The sequence below is a fragment of the Cherax quadricarinatus genome, chromosome 31, assembly GCF_038502225.1.
Source record: "Cherax quadricarinatus isolate ZL_2023a chromosome 31, ASM3850222v1, whole genome shotgun sequence".
NCBI classification, from domain to species: domain Eukaryota; kingdom Metazoa; phylum Arthropoda; class Malacostraca; order Decapoda; family Parastacidae; genus Cherax; species Cherax quadricarinatus.
Genome location: NC_091322.1, coordinates 11,893,583 through 11,917,856, shown reverse-complemented (window position 1 = coordinate 11,917,856; position 24,274 = coordinate 11,893,583). Strand labels below are relative to the sequence as shown.

The window sequence follows — 24,274 nt, the reverse complement described above, 5'->3', positions numbered from 1 at the left end:
GGGAGCCCTTTGATTGAACTTTGTATAGAAAGGGGTTTAGTTATAGGTAATACATATTTTAAGAAAAAGAGGATAAATAAGTATACAAGATATGATGTAGGGCGAAATGACAGTAGTTTGTTGGATTATGTATTGGTAGATAAAAGACTGTTGAGTAGACTTCAGGATGTACATGTTTATAGAGGGGCCACAGATATATCAGATCATTTTCTAGTTGTAGCTACACTGAGAGTAAAAGGTAGATGGGATACAAGGAGAATAGAAGCATCAGGGAAGAGAGAGGTGAAGGTTTATAAACTAAAAGAGGAGGCAGTTAGGGTAAGATATAAACAGCTATTGGAGGATAGATGGGCTAATGAGAGCATAGGCAATGGGGTCGAAGAGGTATGGGGTAGGTTTAAAAATGTAGTGTTAGAGTGTTCAGCAGAAGTTTGTGGTTACAGGAAAGTGGGTGCGGGAGGGAAGAGGAGCGATTGGTGGAATGATGATGTAAAGAGAGTAGTAAGGGAGAAAAAGTTAGCATATGAGAAGTTTTTACAAAGTAGAAGTGATGCAAGGAGGGAAGAGTATATGGAGAAAAAGAGAGAGGTTAAGAGAGTGGTGAAGCAATGTAAAAAGAGAGCAAATGAGAGAGTGGGTGAGATGTTATCAACAAATTTTGTTGAAAATAAGAAAAAGTTTTGGAGTGAGATTAACAAGTTAAGAAAGCCTAGAGAACAAATGGATTTGTCAGTTAAAAATAGGAGAGGAGAGTTATTAAATGGAGAGTTAGAGGTATTGGGAAGATGGAGGGAATATTTTGAGGAATTGTTAAATGTTGATGAAGATAGGGAAGCTGTGATTTCGTGTATAGGACAAGGAGGTATAACATCTTGTAGGAGTGAGGAAGAGCCAGTTGTGAGTGTGGGGGAAGTTCGTGAGGCAGTAGGTAAAATGAAAGGGGGTAAGGCAGCCGGGATTGATGGGATAAAGATAGAAATGTTAAAAGCAGGTGGGGATATAGTTTTGGAGTGGTTGGTGCAATTATTTAATAAATGTATGGAAGAGGGTAAGGTACCTAGGGATTGGCAGAGAGCATGCATAGTTCCTTTGTATAAAGGCAAAGGGGATAAAAGAGAGTGGAAAAATTATAGGGGGATAAGTCTGCTGAGTATACCTGGTAAAGTGTATGGTAGAGTTATTATTGAAAGAATTAAGAGTAAGACGGAGAATAGGATAGCAGATGAACAAGGAGGCTTTAGGAAAGGTAGGGGGTGTGTGGATCAGGTGTTTACAGTGAAACATATAAGTGAACAGTATTAGATAAGGCTAAAGAGGTCTTTGTGGCATTTATGGATTTGGAAAAGGCGTATGACAGGGTGGATAGGGGGGCAATGTGGCAGATGTTGCAAGTGTATGGTGTAGGAGGTAGGTTACTGAAAGCAGTGAAGAGTTTTTACGAGGATAGTGAGGCTCAAGTTAGAGTATGTAGGAAAGAGGGAAATTATTTCCCAGTAAAAGTAGGCCTTAGACAAGGATGTGTGATGTCACCGTGGTTGTTTAATATATTTATAGATGGGGTTGTAAGAGAAGTAAATGCGAGGGTCTTGACAAGAGGCGTGGAATTGAAAGATAAAGAATCGCACACAAAGTGGGAGTTGTCACAGCTGCTCTTTGCTGATGACACTGTGCTCTTGGGAGATTCTGAAGAGAAGTTGCAGAGATTGGTGGATGAATTTGGTAGGGTGTGCAAAAGAAGAAAATTAAAGGTGAATACAGGAAAGAGTAAGGTTATGATGATAACAAAAAGATTAGGTGATGAAAGATTGAATATCAGATTGGAGGGAGATTGTATGGAGGAGGTGAATGTATTCAGATATTTGGGAGTGGACGTGTCAGCGGATGGGTCTATGAAAGATGAGGTGAATCATAGAATTGATGAGGGAAAAAGAGTGAGTGGTGCACTTAGGAGTCTGTGGAGACAAAGAACTTTGTCCTTGGAGGCAAAGAGGGGAATGTATGAGAGTATAGTTTTACCAACGCTCTTATATGGGTGTGATGCATGGGTGATGAATGTTGCAGCGAGGAGAAGGCTGGAGGCAGTGGAGATGTCATGTCTGAGGGCAATGTGTGGTGTGAATATAACGCAGAGAATTCGTAGTTTGGAAGTTAGGAGGAGGTGCGGGATTACCAAAACTGTTGTCCAGAGGGCTGAGGAAGGGTTGTTGAGGTGGTTCGGACATGTAGAGAGAATGGAGCGAAACAGAATGACTTCAAGAGTGTATCAGTCTGTAGTGGAAGGAAGGCGGGGTAGGGGTCGGCCTAGGAAAGGTTGGAGAGAGGGGGTAAAGGAGGTTTTGTGTGCGAGGGGCTTGGGCTTCCAGCAGGTATGCGTGAGCGTGTTTGATAGGAGTGAATGGAGACAAATGGTTTTTAATACTTGACGTGCTGTTGGAGTGTGAGCAAAAGTAACATTTATGAAGGGATTCAGGGAAACCGGCAGGCCGGACTTGAGTCCTGGAGATGGGAAGTACAGTCACTGCACTCTGAAGGAGGGGTGTTAATGTTGCAGTTTAAAAACTGTAGTGTAAAGCACCCTTCTGGCAAGACAGTGATGGAGTGAATGATGGTGAAAGTTTTTCTTTTTCGGGCCACCCTGCCTTGGTGGGAATCGGCCAGTGTGATAATAATAAAAAAAATAATATATATATATATATATGTCGTGCCGAATAGGCAGAACTTGCGATCTTGGCTTAAATAGCAACGCTCATCTTGCCATATAGAACAAGTGAAAATTTGTGTATGCAATAATTTCGCAAAAATCATTCTGAACCTAACGAAAAAAATATATTTCACTGTGTTTGTTTAGTATTAAATTACTGTAAACAAATCTAAAATATATTTAGTTGGGTTAGGCTAAAATAAATTGGTCTTGATATAATAAGGTTAGGTAAGTTTTCTAAGTTCCTTTTGGTGCAAAATTATAAATTTTTACATCAACATTAATGAAAAAACTATATCTTTAAACGTATAAGAGAAAATTTTAGAAAGGACTTAATTTTAAATGAGTTCTTGCTAATTGACCAGTTTTACATATTCGGCACGACATATATATATATATATATATATATATATATATATATATATATATATATATATATATATATATATATATATATATATATATATATATATATATATATATCGTGCCGAACAGGCAGAACTTGCGATCTTGGCTTAAATAGCAACGCTCATCTTGCCATATAGGACAAGTGAAAATTTGTGAATGCAATAATTTCGCCAAAATCATTCTGAACCTAACGAAAAAAATATATTTGATTGTTAAATAAATAACAAAAAGGCACAATACCGTGACTGGAACGATACACAAATAACCCGCACAAGTCGGACCGAAACGTCGTCGTAAGCTTCTCTCTTTTATGTGCGGGTTATTTGTGTATATTTGATTGTGTTTGTTTAGGTGGCCTGGTGGTTAACGCTCTCGCTTCACACGGCGAGGGCCTGGGTTTGATTCCCAGCCAGAGTAGAAACATTGGGCGTGTTTCTTTCCACCTGTTGTCTATGTTCCCCATCAGTAAAATGGGTACCTGGGTGTTAGTCGACTGGTGTGGGTCGCATCCTGGGACACTGACCTAATTTGCCCGAAATGCTCAGCATAAGAAGTGGCTTTCTATGTAGTAGTATGTCATTGTTATCAGCTAGGACTGTATACCTTGTACATGTACTTGTAGTAAATAAGGATTATTATTATTGTAAATGAATTTAAAATATATTTAGTTGGGTTTGGCTAAAATAAATTGTTCTTGTTATAATAAGGTTAGGTAAGTTTTCTAAGATACTTTTGGTGAAAAATTAAAAATGTTTACATTAACATTAATGAAAAAATATATCTTTAAACGTATAAGAGAAAATTTCAGAAAGAACTTAATTTTAAATGAGTTCTTGCTAATTGACCAGTTTTACATATTCGGCACGACTTAAGCTCAAGTACTTTCTAAGGGTAACCGTGGACGGTGACACTTACGCTACTCTGAGACCTCTTTCCCTGCTTTGGTTGCTCCCTTGCAATATTGCACAGCTCCTGATGACGCACTGAGAAGTGTGAAAGTACTTAAGCTTAAGATTTCCACCCCCACCCTGGCTTGTCCTGCATAGTTAAAATCGCCCCTCTGCGATTGTTTGCATATATATATATATATATATATATATATATATATATATATATATATATATATATATATATATATATATATATATATACTTGTGTGTGTGTGGTGTGTGTGTATAGCGAAAGAGAGAGAGACGTACCACCTCTAGAACTTTACTGGGGACCCTCATCATCAGAGAAGATAATAAACATACTTCAGAATACATAGACAGAATACATTGACAGAAAACACAATTATGAATACATTGGTAAAAAATATCAAAGATTATGAATCTCCTCCAGCTCCTCGCCGGACGAGAACCCAGTATGCAGCATGCATTTCCCCTCTGGATGGCCACGCTGAGGCGCTGGAACATGAAAGTGGCTGCCCTTGGGTCCCTGGCGGTGTCGTTGAGTCTGGAAACCAGTTCTTTAAGGAAACGTGTGACATTTTTTCCCTATGATCCTAAGGTCTCTGATCCCACTGGGACAAATTGATACTGTTGGCCTGTATACCGCAGCCCTGGTCACAGACCGGGCCACTGGGGCGTTGACTCCCGAACCCTCTCCAGGTATATATATATATATATATATATATATATATATATATATATATATATATATATATATATATATATATATGTGTGTGTGTGTGTGTGTGTGTGTGTGTGTGTGTGTGTGTGTGTGTGTGTGTGTGTGTGTGTGTGTGTGTGTGTGTGTGTGTGTGTGTGTGTGTACTCACCTAGTTGAGGTTGCAGGGGTCGAATCCAAGCTCCTGGCGTGTGTTTATTTATTTATTTATTTAGTAATTTAAGCATACAAACAGAGGTACAAAAAATACAGGTAAGAGCAGCATGCCAAAGCCACTTATATGCATATAGCATTACGGGCTGGCTTAAAATTAACTTAATATTAACTAAGCAATGATGAAATCAGTGATAAAACATTATTGTAAACAGATAACTATAAAGCACAAATGAGTATTACAAAGACAGGTCATATGGTTGCTTGCATTGCTGTACATTCAGTCGAATGGAGTATTCTGTTAGGTAGTGTATTTAAAAAAAAATAATAAAGTTAGATTGGGTCCTAGGTTTAACATTTGTGTGATATAATTGTGAGTAACATATAGGATATACAATTTATAAGGTTCAGTTATTCAGTATTTATTTGGTTTTGAGTGAGTAAGTGTTCTTTGAGAAGAGACTTGAATTTATAAACAGGTAGTGTTTCTTTTATATTTACAGGTAATGAATTCCAGATTTTAGGGCCTTTTATGTGCATTGAGTTTTTGCATAGCGTGAGATGGACACGAGGAACATCAAAGAGTGATCTGTGCCTTGTGTTATGGTCATGTGTTCTGTTGAGGTTGGCAAGGAGATGTTTAAGGGGAGGGTTAATATCAGAGTTAAGTGTTCTATGTATGTAATAGGTGCAATAATAAGTATGGATGTTTTGTATGGTGAGTAGGTTGAGTGTTTTGAATATTGGTGGAGTGTGTTGCCTGTAGTGAGAATTTGTTATCATTCTAACTGCAGCCTTTTGTTGGGTAATTAGTGGTCTGAGATGGTTAATTGTTGTTGAGCCCCATGCACAAATTCCATAGGTGAGATAGGGGTAAATAAGAGAGTGATAAAGGGCCAGGAGGGCTGACTGTGGAACATAGTACCGTATCTTCGATAGTATGCCTACAGTCTTGGAGATTTTCTTAGAAATTGTTGTATATGTGTATGAAATTTGAGTCTATTATCGAGGTGGATTCCTAGGAATTTTCCCTCTGTTAGCTTTGTGATAGGTGATCCGTTTATTGTTATGTTAAGAGGTACATCTGTAGCTCTTTTACCAAACTGAATGAAGTAGGTTTTGTCAAAGTTTAGTGTAAGTTTGTCAGTCCTCATCCAGGTAGATATTTTCTGTAATTCGGTGTTACAGTATTGGCTAGCGTGACTGGGCTCGGGTGAGAGAAGACGTATGTAGTGTCATCTGCAAAAAGTGTGGGTTTGAGTAATTGCGAAGCACCTATGTGACATGTCAAGATATCTTATTAATGAAAATAAGATACCAGATATACTAAGCAAATTTCCTAAATTTGCTTGTAACAGATAAGTGAACTATAGATATGTAGATATAAATCCATATGTATTCCTGTTAACCCTTTGGGGCCTAGTTCCTAGGCCTTTTGTGTATCCATATGCTCTCGCGCTACCGTCCACAGGATGGATATGGGGTGCACAATAAACTAGCCACTTCGGTGGCAAAATCTAAATCTAAATCGAAGCATTTAGTAGGTCATTTATGTATAGGAGAAAGAGAAGAGGGCCAAGGACACTTCCCTGTGGGACACCAACTGTAATTGGTTGTGCGGAAGAGCTTGCCCTATTTGCGTACACATATTGGCTTTTGTTGCTGAGGTAAGACTTGAGGTAGTTGACGGAGTGCCCTCTAATACCATAGTGTGATAATTTTACGTGGAGCAAGTCATGGTCAACTGTATCAAAAGCTTTACGTAAGTCAATGAAGATCCCCAGTGGGACTTCTTTTTTCTCTATTGCAGTGTATATACCTGGAGTTTACCTGGAGAGAGTTCCGGGGGTCAACGCCCCCGCGGCCCGGTCTGAGACCAGGCCTCCTGGTGGATCACAGCCTGATCAACCAGGCTGTTGCTGCTGGCTGCACGCAAACCAACATACGAGCTACAGCCCGGCTGATCCGGAACTGACTTTAGGTGCTTGTCCAGTGCCAGCTTGAAGACTGCCAGGGGTCTGTTGGTAATCCCCCTTATGTGTGCTGGGAGGCAGTTGAACAGTCTCGGGCCCCTGACACTTATTGTATGGTCTCTTAACGTGCTAGTGACACCCCTGCTTTTCATTGGGGGGATGGTGCATCGTCTGCCAAGTCTTTTGCTTTCGTAATGAGTGATTTTCGTGTGCAAGTTCGGTACTAGTCCCTCTAGGATTTTCCAGGTGTATATAATCATGTATCTCTCCCTCCTGCGTTCCAGGGAATACAGGTTTAGGAACCTCAAGCGCTCCCAATAATTGAGGTGTTTTATCTCCGTTATGCGCGCCGTGAAAGTTCTCTGTACATTTTCTAGGTCGGCAATTTCACCTGCCTTGAAAGGTGCTGTTAGTGTGCAGCAATATTCCAGCCTAGATAGAACAAGTGACCTGAAGAGTGTCATCATGGGCTTGGCCTCCCTAGTTTTGAAGGTTCTCATTATCCATCCTGTCATTTTTCTAGCAGATGCGATTGATACAATGTTATGGTCCTTGAAGGTGAGATCCTCCGACATGATCACTCCCAGGTCTTTGACGTTGGTGTTTCGCTCTATTTTGTGGCCCGAATTTGTTTTGTACTCTGATGACGATTTAATTTCCTCATGTTTACCATATCTGAGTAATTGAAATTTCTCATCGTTGAACTTCATATTGTTTTCTGCAGCCCACTGAAAGATTTGGTTGATGTCTGCCTGGAGCTTTGCAGTGTCTGCAATGGAAGACACTGTCATGCAGATTCGGGTGTCATCTGCAAAGGAAGACACGGTGCTGTGGCTGACATCCTTGTCTATGTCGGATATTAGGATGAGGAACAAGATGGGAGCGAGTACTGTGCCTTGTGGAACAGAGCTTTTCACCGTAGCTGCCTCGGACTTTACTCTGTTGACGACTACTCTCTGTGTTCTGTTAGTGAGGAAATTATAGATCCATCGACCGACTTTTCCTGTTATTCCTTTAGCACGCATTTTGTGCGCTATTACGCCATGGTCACACTTGTCGAAGGCTTTTGCAAAGTCTGTATATATTACATCTGCATTCTTTTTGTCTTCTAGTGCATTTAGGACCTTGTCGTAGTGGTCCAATAGTTGAGACAGACAGGAGCGACCTGTTCTAAACCCATGTTGCCCTGGGTTGTGTAACTGATGGGTTTCTAGATGGGTGGTGAGCTTGCTTCTTAGGACCCTTTCAAAGATTTTTATGATATGGGATGTTAGTGCTATTGGTCTGTAGTTCTTTGCTGTTGCTTTACTGCCCCCTTTGTGGAGTGGGGCTATGTCTGTTGTTTTTAGTAACTGTGGGACGACCCCCGTGTCCATGCTCCCTCTCCATAGGATGGAAAAGGCTCGTGATAGGGGCTTCTTGCAGTTCTTGATGAACACAGAGTTCCATGAGTCTGGCCCTGGGGCAGAGTGCATGGGCATGTCATTTATCGCCTGTTCGAAGTCATTTGGCGTCAGGATAACATCGGATAGGCTTGTGTTAATCAAATTTTGTGGCTCTCTCATAAAAAATTCATTTTGATCTTCGACTCTCAGTCTGGTTAGCGGCTTGCTAAAAACTGAGTCATATTGGGACTTGAGTAGCTCACTCATTTCCTTGCTGTCATCTGTGTAGGACCCATCTTGTTTAAGTAGGGGCCCAATACTGGACGTTGTTCTCGATTTTGATTTGGCATAGGAGAAGAAATACTTTGGGTTTCTTTTGATTTCATTTATGGCTTTTAGTTCTTCCCGCGATTCCTGACTCCTAAAGGATTCTTTTAGCTTAAGTTCGATGCTTGCTATTTCTCTGACCAGTGTCTCCCTGCGCATTTCAGATATATTGACCTCTTTTAGCCGCTCTGTTATTCTTTTCCGTCGCCTGTAAAGGGAGCGCCTGTCTCTTTCTATTTTACATCTACTCCTCCTTTTTCTTAGAGGAATAAGCCTTGTGCATACATCGAGTGCCACCGAGTTAATCTGTTCTAGGCATAAGTTTGGGTCTGTGTTGCTTAGTATATCTTCCCAGCTTATATCGGTTAGGACTTGGTTTACTTGGTCCCACTTTATGTTTTTGTTATTGAAGTTGAATTTGGTGAATGCTCCCTCGTGACTAGTCTCATTTTGTCGGTCTGGGGCTCCACGCATACATGTCTGAACCTCAATTATGTTGTGATCTGAGTATATTGTTTTTGATATGGTGACATTTCTTATCAGATCATCATTGTTAGTGAATATGAGGTCTAGTGTATTCTCCAGTCTAGTAGGCTCTATTATTTGCTGGTTTAAATTGAATTTTGTGCAGAGATTTAAAAGCTCGTGTGAGTGTGAGTTTTCATCAGAGCTGCCTCCTGGTGTTATTTCTGCAACAATATTATTTGCTATATTCCTCCATTTTAGGTGCCTGTGTATAATAGCATGTATAATAGCATGTGTATAATAGCATCATTAGTATTTTTATTAGGCCTGAATCCAAATTGGCAGGGGTTGAGAATGTTTTGGGAGATGAGGGAGGAGTAGATTCGTTTATGAATTAATTTTTCGAAGATTTTTGAGAGAGGGTGGAAATTGGATATTGGCCTATAGTTATTCAACTCTGTTTGGTCTCCTTTATGGATCGGGGTGACCCTTGCTATTTTGAGAACTGTAGGGAAGGTGGAGGATTCAATGGATTTGTTAAAGAGTGTTGCAATGATTGGTGATAGTACTTGTGACGCTTTTTTGTACATAAAGGGTGGTAAGGTATTTAAATCTCCTGCCTTGTTTTTCAGTGCGTTGATAATAAGGGAGACTTCGTATGGGTTAGTCGGAGCTAGGAACAGTGTGTTCGGGTAGTTGCCATTTGGTGGGGTATCTGAGCTTGGGATTTTATTGGCAAGGTTTTGACCTATAGTGGAGAAGAAATCATTGAGTCTGTTTGCTGTTTCTGTTGGTGGGAGTTGGGGTTCATCTGATTTTGTTCATTTTATTTCGCTATGTCGTGATATCTTTTTTGTTCCCAGAATTTCTGATAGGGTCTTCCAGGTCTTTTTTATATCACCTCGTAAGTTGGATAATCTGTTCTCATAATACAATTTTTTTGCTCTTCTTATCAGGCTGGTTAGGATTGACGAGTAACGTTTTGTTTGGTCTCTGGTTATGTGACCCATTCTGTACTGTTTTTCATATCGGTGTTTTGTATTTATGGATTTGAGAATGCTGGGTGTTAGCCAGGGACTGTTCAGTCTCTTAGCTGTCATCTGTTTAGTTTTTTTAGGGCAGTGCTTGTTATAAAGGTATTGGGTCTTTTTTAGAAAATTATTAAAACATTCGTCAATATCTGTATAGATTTCTAGCTCAGTGTGCCAGTCAATGTTTGTTACTGCTGTTGTGAAGTTATTAATGGCTGCCTCATTGTGAAGTCTGAAGGTGACTTTAGTAGTGTCTTGGGGTATTTTACCAAGAGTTGTTATGAGGAAAGTAGGGTAGTGGTTTGTGGTATTATCTGTAATTATGCCTGATTTTAAAGGGGATATGGTGTTGGTCCAGATGTGGTCAAGTAGGGAAACACTAGTCTCTGTAACTCTTGTAGGTTTTGTTCCCTCATGGAAGGTTCCTTGATGTTGGTGAGGGGCTCTTGATTTAGGGAATTGGAACTGTGCTCCAGTTCCCCGAATTAAGCCTGAATGCCTTCCACATCCCCCCCCCCGGGCGCTGTATAATCCTACGGGTTTAGCGCTTCCCCTTTGATTATAATAATAATAATTGTAGGTTTTGTTACTGTTGGTAGCAACATGCAGTTACTCATTGTGTTTGTGAATTCAGTAACGTGTGGGTCCTGGTCTTGCAGGAGATTTATATTGAAGTCACCTGAGAGTAGTAAGTGATCTTTGTTCATGCGTGCATCAGTTATCATACTTCCTAGGTTTTGACTAAATTGGTTAATGTTTGATTGTGGAACTCTGTAGATGTTTATCACTGTGAGAGGTTTTTGTAGGTATTTGGATTTGAATTTAGCTATTATATATTCCCCATGTTCATCCCTTGTGCAAGTATTAGTGATACATTCTAGTTGGTCTGAGTAGTATATAGCAGTGCCACCCCCTTGTTGGTCTGGCCTACAGTTGTGTATGGCTGTGTAACCAGGAATGGCATAGACATCTGTAGTATCAGGCTTTAGCCAGGTTTCAGTTAGTGTAATGATGGACATATTGGCATGCAAGGAATTTAGCAATGCTAGGAGGTCATCATAATGCTTGCTTAAAGATCTGATATTGTAGTTAAAGATAGTTATGTTGTTGTTGGCACTGAGAAGTGCCTTTGATTGTTCTGCTGTGTAGTAATTACAGTAACTGTTTGAATCATTTAAGTCATTAAATAAGAGGTTGGTATCAGGATCAATGCTTGTAATCATAAGATTTGTAGTGAATCTATAGTTAGAATTAAGTATGAATCAAAGTAAATATTCTAAAGCTAAAAAAATAGCACCTGAATTATTTAACAAATGTAAAAATAATGAGCTAAGGTAGTTTTTTAAAGCTAAAATAAAGGAGACAATATAAAAGGGACTAAAATAATTTGTGGTGAACAAATAAAGTAATGATCAAATAATGGAGCTTGGGAATATGATAGTAGGTAGTACTTTAAAGGTAATTCTTTAAAGTTAGAATTATAATATAAAATTATAATATAAAAGGGACTAATATAAGTTGTGGTGAACAATAAAGTGGTAATCAAATAATTGCACTAAGGTCTAATATAATGACTTTTGTGGAGTCTATGTTTTGAGCTAGAATGAGCTATAGTACAACTAGATTTAATCTAATAATATAACAATACAAATTAAAAATAGCACCAGTCTCTCACTAGTAATTGCAATATGGTCTAATATAATGAATTTGGTATTGACTATAGTGTGTGTACATGTGTGTGTGTGTGTACATGTGACTTTGAGGTATGTATGAAATAAAAATCACTTAATTCTGCAACAATTATGTACATTTCGAAAATACATTTTTTTTTATTATTTGCCTAAATACTTGATATAATCGATTATAATTGTGAGTGAAGTAAATATATGTGGCGAGGAGTGGCAGGTGTGGGGGTGGTGATCGTCGAGGCTGGTGGTGGGAGAGTGAGTCTTCCTGGCTGCTGGTGTTGTCCCATAGTGACGTAAGAACCAGTGTCAGGACCACCCCATGTCTGAGCACCGCCAGCCGAAATGCTCGTCAAGGAATTGTAAGTTAAATGGCACGAGCAGTGTTTGTGGCTTCCCAGGGTGGTGGTGTGTGGAGAGGAGGGTTGAAGGTGTGGAGGAGCGTGGGCAGGTTAGGGGTTAATGGTGGCTGGGTTAGCCAATACACGGGCAGTGATAGGCACCACCTCCGTTAGGCATTTGTTATCAGGCAATGGAGTCCGGTGTCCTGTCAAAAATTGGGCCAAGGGTACTTGGCCCGGGAAAACCACTTTGTGTAGATGATACAATGAATTATGTGGGGTGTGTGGGCGAAGTGAATGATGAGTGTGTGGGTGCACTGTGGGCGGCTGGAACTTCTCCAACACACTAATTACCTGTCAACATCCTCATTGATTGCATGTTAACTGGTGAGCACATACGCTGCCTTATTGAGTGCTTCCTGTAAAAGTTTTACCTTCAGTGGCTGGCTTGAAGCAGCAGGGCCCAAAGGGGCCCTAGAAAGCCTAAAATAATCCTATTTCAGGTTTTAATATCTGAATAAAAATTTTACTTTGATTTTTTTCCCCCTGATGTTATCATGCTGTTTGAAACTAATCTTGCGAAACTACTTCCGAGTGAAATTTAATGTCTCTACTGTGACTTATTATTCATAGAGGAGTGCTAAACTTGCAGGGATCATACAACACTTGAGGAATGGGAGGTTGTGGTTTGATCCAAGGAAAGGGAGTGGTAACTCCAGTTCATTGGATCAAGAGCCCTTCTCTGGCATTCAAGATTTCCATTTCATGGGGGTTGGGAGTATCAGATTAGTTTAGGATCTTTTTTCTTTTTCTTTGGAGAAGAACCCACAGTACCCATGTATGCACATAGTGCCATATGCAATTGCATTTTTCACTGAAAATAAGCAAAAGATGTGGCAAATGTTTAATAAGAAACTAAAACCTTACCATTAATGAGTCCTTTAAGGTAGGTGCTTTAGTGCTGGGGAAGGACTCTTCTAAAGAATTGTATTTACCAAATGGAAATATCATTTGACTTGATTGGGTTATCCTAGATTCTACATAATTTAGGTAAATACTGAGTTTAAGTCCTTATGAGTTTACAGATAATTTACAATTTAAATTGTCTGTTTTGAGAGTTGTGCAGTGATGATAATGAAAATGTAATGTAATTAATATAATTTAACCTAACCAAGCCTAAATATAACCTAACATAATTAATAATTGTTCTAGCAGTACATGAACTATTGCATGCAAAAGTATCAAATTGCTGTATATAGTCCCCTCAAGGAAGGGTCCTTGATGCTAGTGAGGGGCTCTTGATCTTTGGAATTGGATCTGTGCTCCAGTTCCCTGAATTAAGCCTGAATACCTTCCGCATCCCCCCACAGGCGCTGTATAATCCTACGGGTTTAGCACTTCCCCCTTGATTATAATGATAATGTATGTAGTAGTGTAACACGAAGATGGGATAGTATTATGTAGTGGTAATAGTAGTGATGGTAGTAGAAATAATGCAACAGTGGTAGAGGTGGCAATAATAAGGTAGTAATGGTAGTGACAAAAAAAAAATGGGGAGAGGTTGGAGACTTAACAAAGAGATAGTAATAATAGTGGAGGTAGTCAAAGAACAAGAGAGCACTGCAGGAAAGCTAATGGTCCACAAGGGTAGAACCAAATTCCAGCAGGACAAAACTTCATAGAACAGGACCCACTTAGGCAGAAGACAAGAAAGTCAAAGAAAATACAGCCTCTTCTCACTTAGCAATGTACTCATTTACTGACGACTTGGACTTACGACAGGCTCTTTGACCAGTATTCACACCTAAATAATGTATGTTAGAGCTGATTTCCACTATTCTGTTCATTACAGTTTACAGTACACTACTGTATAAATATTTAAAAATATATCAGAAATGCCATAAATGGTGTGAAGGTGATATTAAAACAATATCAAAGATGGTTGACACAAACCCACTACCATTATAGTATGCTCCTCACTTACTGATGAATTTGTTTACCCACGAGGTCTTAGGAACGAAACTCCGTCGTTAAGTGAGGAGAGGCTGTGTAGGGACAGAGAACAGATAAAGCAAGGAGGAGATAAAGAACAGGTCAAGTCACAAGTATTCTGATGTTTGGAATATTAGAACCGTCTTGAAAGTATATACTCATACAAAACAAACATTATTTCTATAAAGAGGAATATAGTATATTAAACACCTAGGGAAAATAAATGATCTGTAATTGTTTGTGTGTGTGTAAGTTTTGACAAATTTTAACTTTTTATACTAGATTTGTGTATACAGCAGTACCTCGTGATATGAACAGCTTAAAACTAACAATTATGTAAGTGCTTTTGTAAGTGTATTTTTGGGGGTCTGAAACTGATTAATCTGATTTACATTATTCCTTGTGGGAACAAATTTGTTCGGTATCGGCACTCAAACAGTCTTCTGGAATGAAAAAAATTAATATCCCGAGGTACCACTGTATTTTATGGTAGTAAATGATAAAATAGACTAGTATCTACATATATTTTATGCATTCATAACATGCTTAACATTTTCTTAATTTTTTCGGTCACAAACCTCCAAACACTTTACAGTGTATTTATTGAAAAAATCTACGTGTAAGTCAACCCTTGCACAGTTCAAACCCATGTTGTTCAAGGGATCAACTGTATGTTAAGTGGGTGTATTTTTTGAAGACTTGGAGTGTTGTCTGGCAGTAGACTGGGTGATCATTCGTATTGCCACTTTTTGTTGTGTTATTATTGGCTTAAGGTGATTTGCTGTAGTGGATCCCCAGGCACAAATAAGCATAGGTGAGGTAAGGACAGATTAAAAAGTAGTGTAATGTAAGTACTGTAGTGCTATTTGAGGTACATAGTAACATATCTTTGAGAGGGTGCCAATTGATTTAGATATTTTTTAGTAATGAGTTGAATTTCAAGTTGCATGATACTCACTCCAAGGTCCTCCTCAAGTGAGGCTTGCAGTTTGTGTGCAAGAGCCATAAACTCTACCATTGATAGCCTAATAATCAAGGGTGGGTGCTGTGATACTGGTGAAGGACTCGTCTTGGTAATTGAAGCTACCTTCCCTTTTCTTGTAGCAAATTTGGTTACTATACCTTCCATTCCTCAGGTGCTGTATGACCCCCTGTGTGTTTAGTACCTCTCCAGTGAATAAAAAAAAAAAATGATAGTGGTGAGTTATCACTTACCAACAAAGGTTTCGGCTCGCTTTAAAAGCACATGTTCAACTAATTTTGGGACGCTGAATTCAAATCTGAATTTAGTTTTGCTCTAATGCATACAATTTCTGTAAAATAAAACCTCACGGTGAATGATTTCACAAAGACATTTTGGTCATGGAGAAGAGCTTTCAGGGAAACCTGATCAGTTTGACGACTGTCTTCAGCTGGACACTAGTTGGTGTCAGAGAGCGATACTGAAAAAGATAGGACATTTTATTAGAGGAAACATTTCACCACAAGTGGCTTCCTCACCATACCATTTCTTCATAGGCAGAAAAGCCTGAAAGCTGTGATGTAGATGTTTGTATGACAATGGAAAATTATTTATGTAATTTATATAATATATATACTGTATAATGAATTTTCATTCAGAAAGATTAATTTGTCATTTCATACACCACTTAATATCTATGATTGTTAGGTAACAGATATCATGTGGTTCTTCAACCCTAAATAGCCTTAAAAAAAATTGCATGACAGACTAAAGCTCAGATTTGTGATCACTATATTAACGTTAGCTTTAAGTAACCAATTTGGTTTCTGAACTGGATAAAAAGTTAAATTTTGTTGGGTAGTGTAATTGACCGTTGTTTAACCCTTCAACTGTCCAAACGTAGACCTTCATTCACTCACGTAGCACTCTGAACATAGATCTATGTTTTTTTACATGCTTTCAAATGGAGAAAATCAAGGTCGGAGAGCTACGCGTGTAAACGTAGCTCTATGTTTGGACAGTTTAAGGGTTAAGCCATTCTTAATAAATACAGTGGATCCCCACCTTACGATATTAATCCGTTCCCGAGAGCTCATCGTAAGCCAAAATTATCGTAAGACGAATTAATTTTCTCCATAAGAAATAATGGAAATCAAATTAATCTGTTCCTGACACCCCGAAGTATGAAAAAAATAAATTTTTTTACCACATGAAATATTAATTTTAATACACAAACTGAAGAAGACATGCACAATTACTACTATACTAAGAATAGAATACATGACATTTACCTTTATTGAAGATCTGGTGATGATTGATGGGATGGGAGGAGGGGAGAGTATGGAAGTTGTTTTTGTTTAGAAGGGGAATCCCCTTCCATTAGGAATTGAGGTAGCAAGTCCTTTTCCGGGGTTACTTCCCTTCTTCTTTTAATGCCACTAGGACCAGCTTGAGAGTCAATGGACCTCTGGCGCACAACAAATCTGTCCATAGAGCTTTGTACCTCCCGTTCCTTTAAGACTTTCCTAAAATGGGCCACAACATTGTCATTGTACAGGTTGCCAACACAGCTTGCAATAGCTGTGTCAGGGTGATTTTCATCCATAAAGGTTTGCATGCATTTCCTTAATCTTTGAAGTAGGCAACTTCAATTTCTCTCTCCCCTCCTCTGAAGCAGTTTCCTCAGGTCTGGCCTCTTGCTGTTGCAGATGCTGCAAGAGCATCTGCAACAATCCGTAAAGGTTTGCAGTTCAACCCACTTTGCACACATTTCCTTAATCTCTCTTTTTTTTCAATTCCATACTAATTTTCGCCCTTTTTACCACAGGGATGGCACTAGAAGCTTTCTTGGGGTCCATGGTGACTAATTTTGCAGTTACATGCACTAAAAACACTGGGATAATATGAAATGTACCGAATGTATGTGTAAATGCGGCCGTACTGGCTGACTTGTAAACACTGGCGCTGAGGCCACATGTGGGACGCGTCCTGGATGAATCACGTAAGGCGAGGCAAAATTTTTGCGTTAAAATGTATCGTATGGCGGATTTAACGTAACGTGATGCCATCGTAAGGCGGGGGTCCACTGTATATATAGTAGTAACTTTTAAATGCATGTACAGTATACGTATTTTTTTGTATGAGTGCTGTAGCACAGTGGAAACTCGTTACTCCAACAGCTCCCTACTTGAACAATTCAGTATTCAGACACTTTGTTCGGTAAAAAAAAAATTGCTCGGTATTCTACTGTTTCCTCAGCACTCGACCAAACAAACATGACCGGCCAGAACTTCGCTGTAAAGTATTTCATGTTTCTTCACATTTTTTTTTTTTTATTTGTATAGTCACCATGAGGCCTACAAAGATGAGTGATAACAGCCAACCAAAACGAAAATTGGTTTGGAAATTATTAGTTTGGTACTCGAGCAGATCAGCACTCGAACGGCTTTCTGAATGGATTAAGCTCGAGTACGAAGGGTCCACTGTACTAATGTACAGTGGAACCTTGACTTACGAGTGTCCCAGCGTACGAGTTTTTTGAGATGAGCCATTACTCAATCGATTTTTTGCTCCGAGTTACGAGCCAACATCTGAGTTACGAGTCAGCTCCGCCCGCTTCCCCCTCGACCCAAAACCTGCACACCTCGCTTATTTATCTATGATTTCATGCTTTAATTCCATGGGAATCATCCTCTTTTTTTCTTCTTGGCACTGCCCTTTACACTTTCTTTCATTGGACCCATGCTTGGAAAAATGAAATTTGGCCAAATGACTGTAAAAAATGTAAGCAAAGCAGGAGAGAAATACTCCCACACTGAGGTAAACAGTACACTGAATTGGTGGCATTCTGAAGCTCTGATTATTATTATTATTATATATTATAATGAGTGAACTTCAGCTCACTAAATTAATAATAATAATAATTATACATAATAATAATAATAGTAATAATAATGCATACATAATATGTACTAATAATTCAGAATGCTGCCACTAGATGGTGCAGCCGATGGCAAAACATCCGGTAAAGAGTCCACATGTTTACATCCCCGTGGGAGCAGTTCTTTCGTGCTTGCTTGCAGTTTTTTTTTTACAGTCATTTGGCAAAAATTTCTTTTTTCTAACCATGGGCTCTTAAGAAAATAAGTGCTAAGGTCAGTGCTGAGAAGAAAGAGGATGATTTCCATAGAATTAAAGCAGATTGTATCAGTTAAGTTCAGTGATAAAGTGTAGCATTAAGAGTGTAGCAAGTTAAGTGATTAAGCGATAGAAAAAGGACGAAATGCGGACGCTTCCGCCGCCATCATCACTTATCATATTATGGCCTGTTTTATTCATTCTAAAGTATATATCTTGTTTATCTGTTAATTATATTGTTTATTATGTCATATTAGATGAATTGTGATAGATAAATAAGCCTTAGAGTTGATATTAGCTTATATTGAAATATTTTTGTCCTGCCACTGGAATGGATTAAGGGCATTTCAGTTAATTTAAATGAGGAAAATTGATTTGATATACCAGCAAATTGAGTTACGAGCTAGGTCACGGAATGGATTAAATTCGTAAGTCAAGGTTCCACTGTATACATTAAAATATTTTTAGGAGGGTATTGACAATAGAAGATTTCTGTATGTATTATGGTATATACAGTAGTATAGTAAACTATATTAGTGACTGTAATTGCTGTAGAGTCACTGGTATGGTTTGAGAATATGTAATTTTACTTGTGCTACACTTAAGATAAAGTACAATAATTTATCTACTGTTTTACCATTTCAGTCGAGTTATCCTGCCACTCACAGTAGAGGAGGTATGTAAGATATCTAGACTGCTAATTTCATTCTCTTTAATATCCTTTAAATAATTTTTATTGTAAAATAGTGTACACTATAGGGATCACTTGAAGATTTTGCTGTCTTGACAGGTAAAAATTTTAAATGTACAGTAAAACCTCTTCATGGACTAATTGGAGAGAGAGGGGGGAAGGGGTTGTACAAAATGCTGATTTTCTGCAACTCTCAAATTATGAAATTTAACATTTTGTGATCATCCAGTTGTCTTCTGAAATGGTGGACTCGATTCACTGATGCAAAAGACAACCAGATACTAAGAATACAGCCTCTCCTCGCTTAGCAGCGTACTCATTTACCGACCACTCAGCTCTCCAACCAGTCTGCAAACCTAAAAATGTATATTAGAGCTGATTTCCTTTATTCTGTTTATTACAGTATGCAGTACACTACTGTATAAACATTTAATCATTTGACTGTTGCAACCCGAAATCCTGAAGTGTCTCCTAGCATCGAAAAATTTCTGGAAAAAGAAAAAAAAAATTTCTTATGAAATGATAGAGAATCTTTTCCTGATGGTAATGACACCAAAAGTATGAAATTTGATCAAAAACATATGGAATTACACTCCCGCAAAGTTAGCAATCTTGGCGATATATACGCATCTGCGATTTTGCCGACTTTGAGCTCTATTTTCGGCCAATTCCAATGTTCCAATTGACCAAACTCATAGCTATTTCTTTAGAACTCCATTTTTTCTATCGATTGAATACAAGAAGCCGCCCATTTACCAATTTCAACTGCCCAATAAAGTGGTCAGAAATTGGCAATTTGGCCAATTTCACGAAAATTAAAAAAGATGCCAATTTCAAAATAGGGTCCAGAATAAGCAATGCAGACATTCTTGGCACTAAAATAACATATCCTCTGTTCATTAGTCACGTATCCAGGCCCCTCTTATATTACTCTTGGTTTCTATTTTGATTTTTTATTCACACAAAAAATGGAAGAGTTACTGTTATGCAGACTACTGCATTATTGTAAAAATGGTATAAATAATATCAGTGCACTAGTGAAAGAATATTAGACTCCCCAGTTGACATGTATTGGACGTGTGTGATGATTTGTTTACTCCTGAATGTTGGTAAAAATCGAACATTTCCGCTACTTTGAGCTCAATTTCAAGGTCGTTTTCATCATGAAACTAATCAAAATCATCTCTATTTCTGTAATGTGTTGTCCATTCTATCAAATGAGACCAAGAAAATGAGAATACAACCATAAATACTATAGGAAAATACACCTCAAAGTCGGTGTTGTAATCCAAAAATACGGTTAGTTTTTTTTTTCTCTCGTGCACTGCGTGCTGCAGGATTTTTTTTTTTATACAGTGCACACTGACCACACAGACCCATTCTTTCACATGTGGGCCTACCAGCTTACTCCTGCTTGATTTGAAGCGACTAGAATTATTGAGTATATATATGTCTGAAACACTGGCTCGTAAGACGTATATATACAGCTGAAACAGTCAAAGGGTTAAAAATATAATGAAAATATTATTAATGTAGCAAAGGTGACGTTAAAAAAATATCTGAAGATGGTTGACAAAAATGCACTACCAGTATAGTATGCTCCTTGCTTAACAACTAATTTGCTTACCAACCTACTCTTAGGAACGGAACCCCGTCATTAAGTGAGGAGATGCTGTACGGGTATTGTAACCTGTAGTACCATGTTGTTTGGTATATTTTAGAGCACTATATAATTTACAGAGATTTTTTTTTTTTCTCTAATCTTTCCGTTTTGGAGATGGGGTGTAGAGTGCCATGATAAATAGTGGTGACTCAGGATAGCTTTTTTTTTCTGAGTCAACTGTGAAGTTCTACTAGTGAAAATAATATGGATGGCTGAGAACCACATGTTTTCTTTTTGTACCACCACTTGCTTTAGGAACAAATGTTAATTGTCGTATAGAATGCTCTGTATCCAGGGAAAATTAGAGATTGAATGACGAGTGTATGCATGAGGGAACACATACAATAACTTGGCAGTGGTGGGTTTCAGCTCTGGGAACAGTGAAAACAGATAGGTCCTGGACGTTGCCACTGTGGCCCGTACCGGACAAACTTCAGAGTTTGCAGGTTTTGGCCCAGTATTTCAGAAGACAAGTGAACATTTGCTGTGGTCAAAATGCAGAATTTGACCTGTCTATTTTGTCAGATTAGTGTATGACCATTTTTTTTAATCCAAAATTACTGAAATCCATTAATAACAGGTTTCACACACTCTCACACTCACACTCTCTCACACTCACTCTCTCTCACACTCACACTCTCTCACACTCATGCTCTCTCTCACACTCACACTCTCTCACACTCACACTCTCTCACACTCCTCTCACACTGTCTCTCACACACTCACTGTCACTCTCACTCTCACACTCTCTCACTCTATCAGTCTCACTCATTCTCTCTCACTCTATCAGTCTCACTCATTCTCTCTCTCACTCATTCTCTCTCTCATTCTCTCACTCATTCTCTCACTCATTCTCTCACTCATTCTCTCTCTCACTCATTCTCTCTCTCACTCATTCTCTCACTCATTCTCTCTCACTCATTCTCTCTCTCATTCTCTCTCTCATTCTCTCTCACTCATTCTCTCTCACTCATTCTCTCTCACTCATTCTCTCACTCATTCTCACTCATTCTCTCTCTCATTCTCTCTCTCATTCTCTCTCTCATTCTCTCTCTCATTCTCTCACTCATTCTCTCTCACTCATTCTCTCACTCATTCTCTCACTCATTCTCTCTCACTCATTCTCTCTCACTCATTCTCTCTCACTCATTCTCTCTCACTCATTCTCTCTCACTCATTCTCTCTCACTCATTCTCACTCATTCTCTCACTCATTCTCTCTCACTCATTCTCTCTCACTCATTCTCTCATTCTCTCACTCATTCTCTCACTCATTCTCTCACTCATTCTCTCATTCTCTCTCTCATTCTCTCTCTCATTCTCTCTCTCATTCTCTCATTCTCTCTCTCATTCTCTCTCTCATTCTCTCTCTCATTCTCTCTCATTTTCTCTCATTCTCTCTCATTCTCTCTCATTCTCTCTCATTCTCTCTCATTCTCTCTCTCATTCTCTCTCTCATTCTCTCTCATTCTCTCTCTCTCATTCTCTCTCTCTCATTCTCTCTCTCTCATTCTCATTCTCTCTCATTCTCTCTCTCTCTCTCTCTCTCTCTCTCTCTCTCTCTCTCTCTCTCTCTCTCTCTCTCTCTCTCTCTCTCTCTCTCTCTCTCTCTCTCTCTCTCTCTCTCTCTCTCTCTCTCTCTCTCTCTCTCTCTCTCTCTCTCTCACATGCACACACACACACACACACACACACACACACACACTGACTGTCTTTTTTTTTTACACAGGGTTTGACAAGGTTAGGTTAAGGATCCCTAGCTTTATTGACAAGCTATTTACAGGTTAAGGATTCCTAACTTTATTGACAAGCTAAGAGCTGTTACCTACATCAGCTCATTTGAAAGCATTTTTATTGTTATGAGACATACAAGTAAGGAACAGGATGAAGTTGGAGCCATCTGTGGGCCAGCATTTTCATTTGATTAACTGACTTTATCTCGTTGACATCATTATGCTGTACGAATGTGTTCCATACTCGAGTCATCCTGGGTATATGTGATCTCAGATGGAGTAATTTTCTGGAGAAGGGTACAGCCAGAGTGAAGTTGCTGCTTTCTGCCCATCTTGTGGCATAAAAGCTTGTTTCACGCTGTCCTCGAAGTGGATCCAAGTGTGGTACTTTGACAATATTGGCCTTGTACATAACAGTAAGGCCACCCACATCCCTCCTGTGTTGAAGGCTCTGCTGAAATTACCAATCTATCCAGGATGGGTCCAGGCGAGAGATGAGACGTCTTGCTCTGTTCTCTACTCTGTCAAGCAGTCGCAGATGAGGGGGGGGGGCAGGCAAACCAAGAAAGTGGAGCATACTCACTCGAGGTGTGAGCGTACTTGCGCCTCGTACAGAATCTTGCAACCCCTACTGTGAAGCAGATGCGAGATACGGCGAAGTGCTGTAAGCTTCCTGGCTGCCTTGTTTGCAAGATTTACAACATGGTTTTTCATGGTTAGTTTGGAGTCAAATTTCACCCCAAGGATATCAACTTCTCCAGGTGCCAACACTCTCCCATTCATCCTTACTACTGCACCAGCATTACCATCATGGTGCCTAGAGACCATCATCATTTGCATTTCCTCAGGTGCAAATGTTACTTGCCATCTATTTCTCCAAGCTAATATAGCTCTTAGCTGGTGTTTGACAATGGTCCCAGCATGCTTCCTTGTGGAACACTTGCCCCCATAAGATGTCTTGCTGATTCCGTTCCATTGAGAACTACCCTTAGAGATCTACCATGAAAGTAATCACTGAGGAGACATAGCGTAGAGCCTGCAGTTCCCAGTGCTTGAAGTTTTGCTAAGAGGCCCTGGTGCCACACCTAGTCAAAAGCACCAGCACTGTCCAATCTGCTGATTTCTGCTCTGCTCTTCTTTTTGTGAACATTTGCCTCTTTCCACAGAGAGGGCCATTTACACTGTACTAGGCAGTGCTGAAATATGCGAGTTAGAGGTGCTGCTAGCTGGTCTGCACATCTTCTCAGCAATCTTGGGCTCAACTTGTCTGGGCCTACAGCCTTTTCTTGGTCAAGTGATTTAAGAAGGAAATGCACCTCCTCCTGCCTTATTGTCACCACTGACAGTTTTGACACAGTTCTTGCAGCTAGCCAAGGAGGGTCCCTTGCTGGATCAGGAACTTGCATTTTGGTAGCAAAGTGTTCGGCAAAGAAGTCCGCTTTCTCTTGACTACTAGTAGAGGTGGTCCCATCCTGTCGATTTAGAGGTGGAATGAGTTCATCAGGCAGATAACCTTGTCTGTCCTTGACCAGGGACCACCAGGTTTTGGAGCCTACCCTACCTGATGCTAGCTTTCTTTTGGTTTCCAAGTCCCATTTAGCAATGGCCCACGTTTGAACGTCACCCATATGCCTACAGGCTTCCCTGTGCAAGTTCCTGTTATAGGTGGTAGGATGTCTCTTATACAGTACCTTCGCCATGCTTTGTACTTAGCAGTAGCAGCCTCTCTACAATGAAAGCCAAACCAAGGCTGATCTGTAGGCTTTGTCACATATTGCCGGTGAGGAATGTGTTCTTGTTGTAGATTAAGGATGTGTCCAGTGAAGGCTTTCACTTGGTTGTCAACATCCCCTTGGAGAAGAGCATTCCAATTGGTGGTGGCGAGCTCAGAGCAAAGGGCTGGCCAATTACCTTTCCCATAGCCACCTCACCTCGTTCTGTTGTAATCTTAACCCTTTGAGGGTTTCAGCCGTACTAGTACGGCTTACGACCCAGGGTT

General features: G+C 39.4%; 1 protein-coding gene across 6 annotated transcripts in view; it reads left to right on the top strand.

Annotated features, from left to right (window-relative positions):
* The first annotated feature begins 11,979 nt into the window (after positions 1-11,979).
* LOC128686363 (phosphatidylinositol transfer protein beta isoform) overlaps positions 11,980-24,274 on the top strand; it is a 62,146-nt gene continuing 49,851 nt past the window's right edge. For all 6 annotated transcript variants that reach the window (XR_011392642.1, XM_053773221.2, XM_053773219.2 and 3 more), the window contains exons 1-2: positions 11,980-12,119; positions 18,835-18,865. Coding sequence is in view for 5 of the 6 variants with exons in the window: in XM_053773221.2 (XP_053629196.1) it covers positions 12,103-12,119; positions 18,835-18,865 (48 nt within the window). In the remaining variant the exon portion in view is untranslated. The remainder of the gene's footprint in view (positions 12,120-18,834; positions 18,866-24,274) is intronic.